Source organism: Taurulus bubalis (genome assembly GCF_910589615.1).
Source record: "Taurulus bubalis genome assembly, chromosome: 6".
Lineage (NCBI taxonomy): Eukaryota > Metazoa > Chordata > Actinopteri > Perciformes > Cottidae > Taurulus > Taurulus bubalis.
The window spans coordinates 6,010,482-6,017,910 of NC_136594.1; the positions used below are offsets into that span (position 1 = coordinate 6,010,482).

Sequence of the window (7,429 nt, forward strand, 5' to 3'; positions counted from 1 at the left end):
TTTATCATTTCCACTTCGATAAATCACGGATCCCTGACAAGTTTTATCCAACTTAAATGTACAATTACACATCGAGCGAAGGAGAAACGGGGACATTTCACCATGCTGTGACTTCTATAGCGGTATAGACACACATTGGATAAAAAGAAAAGAGATTTTACTGTACGAACTAGCTCCCTCGCTCCCTTTCAAATGGCGCTAGCCTGCATGAATAAACGCTAGATGGCAAGCATCCCTGCTCGGCTTTCTCCAATGGATATCGTGACGACATCCCAAATGGCCCAGAGGACAAGACGGGGACGGCAGAGACACAACGTGGCCGGGGGTTCGTCGGTGGTCCTGTCCACCGTCAGCTCCTTCCTCTGTTGGCTCGCCCTGCTGTCCATAATGCGGTTGCCGACGGTAACGGCCGACTGCTGGCTCATCGAAGGCGAGAAGGGCTTCGTGTGGCTGGCTATCTGCAGCATGAACCAGCCGCCTTACGAGGCCATCCCCTCCCACATCAACAGGTCAGGAAACTTAGGAAGAAAAGAGTCTTGTCGATTATTATTTTCGCCTCGTTGTCCAAAAATAAATCTAAAAGCCTTCACACTTATCTCAACAGCACCATTGTGGATCTGAGGCTGAATGAGAACAAGATACGATCGGTCCATTATTCTTCACTCAGTCGCTTTGGCAACCTCACCTATCTGAACCTCACCAAGAACGACATCAGCTACGTGGAAGACGGAGCGTTCTCGGCACAATTCAACCTGCAGGTGAGCAGTGACATCGTGTACTTCATTGATGCACCTGTTAATGCACATACACACAATACAGGGAAGTGCATTCACCATATACTGTGATTTTAGGTCAGTTTTGAGATATTTGGGTATGTTAAGATACTTTATTAAACACAGCAGCTTGATCAGTAACCCGACACGTGGTCGTAGGTATGGAAGCGGTAAAGGACAAAGTTAGGGGGCATTGTATAAAGATAGGTCAAAACATGCAGGACTTTCACCCAGGAGGCCGTTGTTAATGTCCTGTGTGAACCCGAAAGTCAGTGTTGAGTTATTTTAATGTTGTGTATGACGTAACAAACTTAACTTACTTCAAGTACGTAGCATTACCTACTTGATTATGCAAGTAATCGAGTTACCATCACTTCATATTTAAGTAAATATGTGCTAATAACTATTGCTATTTATGAATGAAGGACGTATCAAGGGGAGTGTTGCTGCTACTTTTACTTGAGTAAAGAGTCTAAATTATACACACAGATGGACGCACAGAAAAACAAGAAAGAAAGCGCTCGCTCATTATGGCTTCCAGAAAAGCATTCGGGCAAAAGTGTTTTCACCAAACTGAGCTGAACGCAGCCATAATGAGCTGGCGTACTTATACATGCACTACCCCAGCTGCTGGAGCGGTGCCAGGAGGTAAAATGTGAACAAAAAAGATCTTAGTAAATTGAGCACAGCACAGAGGCTTAGATCACCATGTGAAACATGAATTGTACTGAACCGTCGTCTGTTTGTTCTGCATGTTTCCAGCTTGTAGTCTGTGATGCTTGGCGCTGGCCGGCTCCTCAGAGATTAGAATAATCCCACTTGTGTTTGCCTCTCCAGGTTCTCCAGATGGGTTTTAACAAGTTGAGGAACCTGACAGAGGGAATGCTGCGTGGTCTGGGCAAGCTGCAGTATCTCTACCTGCAAGCCAACCTCATCGAGAGCGTTTCACTCAACACCTTCTGGGAATGCCCCAACATAGAGAATATAGACCTCTCCATGAACAGGTATCGACTGGGTCCATATTTACGTGTCTAATGAGAGAGAGAGAGGAAACATGCTGTTGTGGCGCTGAAAGAATTAGTTGATTAATCAATTACATAACTTTGAGGAAAGAATCCTCAGCACTTTTAATAATCGAATGATTGTATCAAGATGTGATAATTTGCTGAGTTTCCTTTCTGTGAATATAATATATAATGTCTTTATAAACTTTTAATCTGACAAAACAAGCAATTTCAAATGTGATCTTTCTTTCTGGGTTCACACTTTGCTGTTCGTGGGTGTATGATGCAAACTTAAAACGATTTGAAACATTTTTAGATAGGAGAATATATTACGTTTCTTAAATGCAGCCAAAACATCAATGATACATGTCAGGCTTGGTGTCATCAACCCTTAATCAAAGATCAAGGGCTGCTTTCTAAATTCACCAATTTGCACTGATGTTTTGCAGACAAGCATTGGAGGAGATGCATAGATACACGTTTTTTTTCTCTCGCTGACAGTATCCTCATTAAACCATGTTGCAATGCTGCAACAAGCCATTCTTTCAATAGAAGTGGAGATACTTCTTTATCAGTGGGAATAACTGTCTTGTTCATACGATGGGTACCGTAACCGGTATTGATCTTTTGACTTAAAACAGCAGAATGAAAGTTTAACAGCTCTTTGGGGCTTGTTGGAAGGTATTTTGGGAAATGTTTACTGAAGACTGAGTAACAAGTGGATTTAAAGCGAGAGCTTGCAGATTTTGATCATTAAAGTCTGTTTCCAGGTCTTGAGGAATACTTCTGCATACGTGGAAAACATACCAAAAAATATAAATCCAATGTATGATCAATTGCCTCCAGTGAGTCACTTGAGGAGTGTGAAGACTACTAAGTTTGAAAATTATAAAATCTTGGGGTGTGGAGTCAGACAGCAGTGAGTTTACCAGAACTCTGTCGCCAGCTGCTCATCTCTGCCGAAGCCAACATTAGTAGATAGAAGCATAATATATCCTAATCTCTGAACTGCTGGTGATCGAGATGCATTGTGAGTCCTGTAGGATACAAATTGTAGATCATTTTTGCTCCACTGTCCATCATGAGTCAGACGTGCAATGCTTAATCGGTGAAATCATTTCTTGAAATTGATTGTAGACAGATTGACGGTACTGTATTCAGCTATTCGTGTGTATATGAAGGCGAAATTTCGATCTAAAAATGCTATGATTTTCCCTTTGTCCCTTTTCAGGATCCAGGTGCTGGATGGCAGTTTGTTCTCTGGACTCTCGAAGCTGACCACTTGTGAACTTTACACCAACCCCTTCAACTGCTCTTGCGAGCTGCTGGGTTTCCTGCGCTGGCTCGCCGCCTTCCCCAACCGGACCAGCGAGAGGATGGTGTGCGACTCCCCTCAAGGATTCTTCGGCTACAACCTCCTGAGCCAGAACCCCCGCATGCCTTCCCAACGCAACGCTCTGCACGTGCTCAGTCTGGTTTGCACTGACGACGGCAGCATCGTGACTACCTTCTACACAAATGGGATGGCGGATTCCACCACCCTGGCCTCAGATTTGGCCTCTCCCTGCGGATTGGACGATTGTGCTTCCGGGACTCCCCCCGATGAGGTCATCAACTTAAACCCCATTTTCTCCGACACCAAGCCGATCATGATGCTAAAGCACGTGCTTCATTCGACCGCTGTGATCACGATTCAGATTCCTCACCCGTACAGGAAAATGTACATCCTGGTGCTTTATAACAACAGCTTCTTCACAGATATCCAAAATCTGAGAAATATAAGGGAAGATATTGAGCTCAATGACTTAAAACCCAACACCGACTACACATACTGTGTGGCTTCTATAAGAAACGCCTTGCGCTTCAACCACACCTGTCTGACCATCTCCACCGGCCGCCGGGCCGGAGAAGAGTCACCCGCTACGTCGTCAGCCACCCACTACATTATGACTATTTTGGGCTGTTTGTTCGGCATGCTAATCTTTCTTGGCCTTGTTGTCCACTGCCTGAGGAAGAAAAGAATCATGCAGGAGAAGGAGAGGAAGATGAGCAGGATCCAAAGGACTCTGATAGAGCTCAAGTATGGTGGCGAAGGGGATATCGAGGGCGGGAACGGAGGATCCGTTTCCCAGAAGCTCGGTGCCGGGGACAGTCTGTCCAGAATGCCCTACCTTCCTCAGGGTGGCGAGATTGATCCATACAAGCTGCAGGAGGTGATCGAGACGCCGGTGCACAAGCCTGCCAAACTGAACTACATGGAGGTGAGAGGGTCTGGCATCGAAAGGGAGAGAGACCGAGAGCGGGAGCGAGAACGAGAGATGTCGCCGCAAGCGAATCCCCAGGGCTCAGTGGCAGAGATCTCAACCATCGCTAAAGAAGTTGATAAAGTTAACCAGATCATCAACAACTGCATCGACGCTCTCAAGTCGGAGTCTACCTCCTTCCAACAGGGGATGAAATCCCCATCTTCTGCAGGCGGAGGGGCGGTTTCTACTGCAGAGCCACAGCTGGTGCTTCTCTCTGAGCAAGGAGAGAGAGAACGAGGAAGCGAGTTCCTCTCCCCGGTCTATAAGGGAGGAAGAGGAGGAAGGGAAGAGAGGGGGCGAAGCTATCATCACTCTCTGCAGCGACACCACAGCATGGAGGCACCTCCGACCTCCAAAAGACCCAGCACCTCCTCTTCTCCTGGTTCGGCCCGGAGCCCTCGCTCATTCCGCTCGGAGGGAGGCTACCACTCGTCAGAGACCCGCTACATCGAGAGGACCTCAACCGGAGAGCGAGGAGAGCGAGGAGAAAGGGGAGAAAGGGGTGAAAGGGGCGAAAGGGGAGGCGGCGGAGGAGAGGCCATTCGTACGGTCAACCCTGCGGCGGCGATCTTACGAGCTGAAGCACAGAGAATCCGCCAGTACAACGAGCACCGCCACTCCTATCCCGGCTCCCAGCAGCACCTCCAGGAGCTGCAGCACCACCCCCAGATCCTGCAGGAGCTCCACCACCACCCGGGTGGCCGTAAGCCCTCCATGTTAGACCCCCTCACCCTCACCAGGCAGGCCAAGCAGCGGGAGCTGGCCTACTCCCAGCTCTCGCCGCACTACCCGCTCTCGCCCCAGTACCACAACCTCAGCTACTGCTCCAGCCCGGACGAGGACGAGGAGGACGAAGGGCTCCTCTGCACCCCGACCCTGGGCCTGTGGGAGCGGTTCAAACTGCACCGCAAGAGGCACCGGCAGGCGTCCATGGAGGACGAAGGATACGTGGCGGCCGGACACGCCCTGCGGCGAAAGGTTCAGTTTGCCAAGGACGAGGATCTTCACGACATACTGGACTACTGGAAGGGCGTGTCCGCCCAGCAGAAGACCTGATCCCACCACCGGAGACCCCAAACACTTTGAAGATGGAAAATAACGACACAGACTGATACAAAAAACAACCTGTAAATACACGCAAACACACACAACTTACAGGATCTACAGAATCAAACTGCACACACACATCTATATATATAAATAGATACACACACACACTTTACACAAGCCTTTGCTTCTGAGAACATGAAGGAGGACCAAACAAATATATTATATTGAACAAAAACCATAGCTTATAGAGAGACTGAGTTACTTTTTGTAATGTAATAAACATTATAGCTCCGACTTATGTAGCTATTTGTACTAAGTTTTGAATGAAGAAAAAAGAAAACCTTAAATGTTGCCAGGCAACCCATCCCGAACAGCCTGGCTACGCTTTTAATCTGCCTGGAGACTGACATTCATCAAACCACGACCACGGCAGATTAACCTCTCCAATTATTATCACCGCGGTGGATTGATTACGATTCTGCTTTCCCAAGAAGGTTGTTTTTGCGTCGCGCCCTGCGATGCTGCTTCAAGAAAAAAAAAAAAAAAAGACATTTTCAAAGATTTACTGTGATTTGGGAGATTTAAAACGTCCAAATATGACAAATTCTGGATGGGTCGCCAGGCAACAGTCATATTCAACTGTGCTGAGAACGAGTAGGTAGCTCTCACCAGGAAGTGAGTTTAATGTGCCAAATCCACCAAGTGGGGGGATAGTAGAGCCCCACTGTGTACCAACTCCTCCTCGCCACTGTTTTTATAGAGAGAATTTAAAAACCTAGAATGATATGTTATTACTATTAATTATTCTTATTACATTACTGGTCTTCTTATTCCTAATGCTCCACATCATTAATATTCTATTATTTTAATATGGCATGGCTCTGTCGTGTGACTGTGTTTTGACTGTTTCGAAAGCCTCTCAGCTGAGAAGTGAACGCCAACAGAGACAAACAGGATAACGGACGAGACGTTTGAGTTCTTCTTTTCCACCAAGAGGAACGCGCTCTTTGGTGAACCCCCCCCCCCCCGCTCCTCATCCTCCTAAAGAGGGACCGCTGTACAGATGAGAGAGAAGTTCTATATTTGCAACAGAGGTGACTGTTTTGTTTGTACAACATGGTTTTTTGAAATCTTTCAGACTTTTCAGAAACCAGAATCCCAAGCTAGTTACCTACCTGCTCACTTACAAACGGTACGTTTTTGATTTTGAAATCGAACACAAAAAAAATTCTAAATCTTCAAATGAATGTCTTTTGAATTCCCACAGGGGAAACATATCTGCACTGTTCAAAATCAAAAAACGACTCGTAGGAAAAGAGCTAAAACTCTCAGCTTCCCGATACACTGTAGCTCCACTGTGTTTTATCAACAACTCATTTATGTTTGTTTCCCCTCCTCCCATATCTCCCAGGTTTTTACTTGTTTATTTTTTTTGGGGGGGATTCCTCTGGTTCCACTGTGGTGCCATTGTGCCAACATGACAAATCACAAAGAAGTATTTGAAAGGATTTTAAATACTATTTACAGACCTCTTCTCCTTCACAGACACACATCAGTTTGCTAGAACGAACGACAATTTGCACAAAACGACACCCCCCTCCTCCCCCCCCCATTGGCTCACTGCTCCCCTTCTCCCCTCCAATCATGTCTAAGACCAAAGTACTGTGGTAGTAAATTGACCTCTATAGCCCCTGACCCGGCCCCAGCTAATTACCCACCATCATCCTTACAGAAACAACTCTAGCACACGCATACAAGTGTACCCACACAACCACACACACACAGATGAATGTATTCTTTGAGAAATTAATACCGTTTCGCAGCTGGAATCTCTGTTTTCTGATGTACAAGCTGTATTCCAACCGTATCCTCATCTGCGTTTCAGAACTGGACATAAATAATGAATATTTAAAAAAAGCAAGATCTGACCACTCAGGGCAGATTCTCATGGACGACTTTCCTCACACCAGTTTGTGTCACCAATTGAATCAAATGTTGGCCACAAGACGCCCAAATTTGCCGCCGCAGACGTCTATTTAAGTAATAGCGATGGGGTTTTGCCTTATCGAAGGTTTTCAGTGGAAAATGTTCCTGATATTAGAAGTGTTGTAGTGAAACGTGATGAGTATCACTAGCGTGGTGAAAAGAGACTACATGTATATCTGCAGGATCTGAATACTGGAGGCTGAAAAGAGGAGTAAAATGTTATAAAGAATACTGCTGTTTATTCTGTGCGACAGCAACTCATTTCAGAGGACACGTTCTCAGGAGTCGAGAACATTTCAATTCAGTGGAT

At 46.2% G+C, this 7,429-nt stretch overlaps 1 protein-coding gene across 1 annotated transcript; it reads left to right on the forward strand.

Annotated features, from left to right (window-relative positions):
- Positions 1 to 222: 222 nt before the first annotated feature.
- On the forward strand, positions 223 to 5,139 carry LOC306738237 (protein ELFN1-like; the record flags this gene model as incomplete). Its single annotated transcript, XM_079220066.1, has 4 exons — positions 223 to 509; positions 605 to 758; positions 1,611 to 1,777; positions 3,009 to 5,139. The coding sequence occupies 4 exons, from the start codon at positions 223 to 225 to the stop codon at positions 5,137 to 5,139; spliced, it is 2,739 nt and encodes a 912-aa protein (XP_079076192.1).
- Positions 5,140 to 7,429: the final 2,290 nt, after the last annotated feature.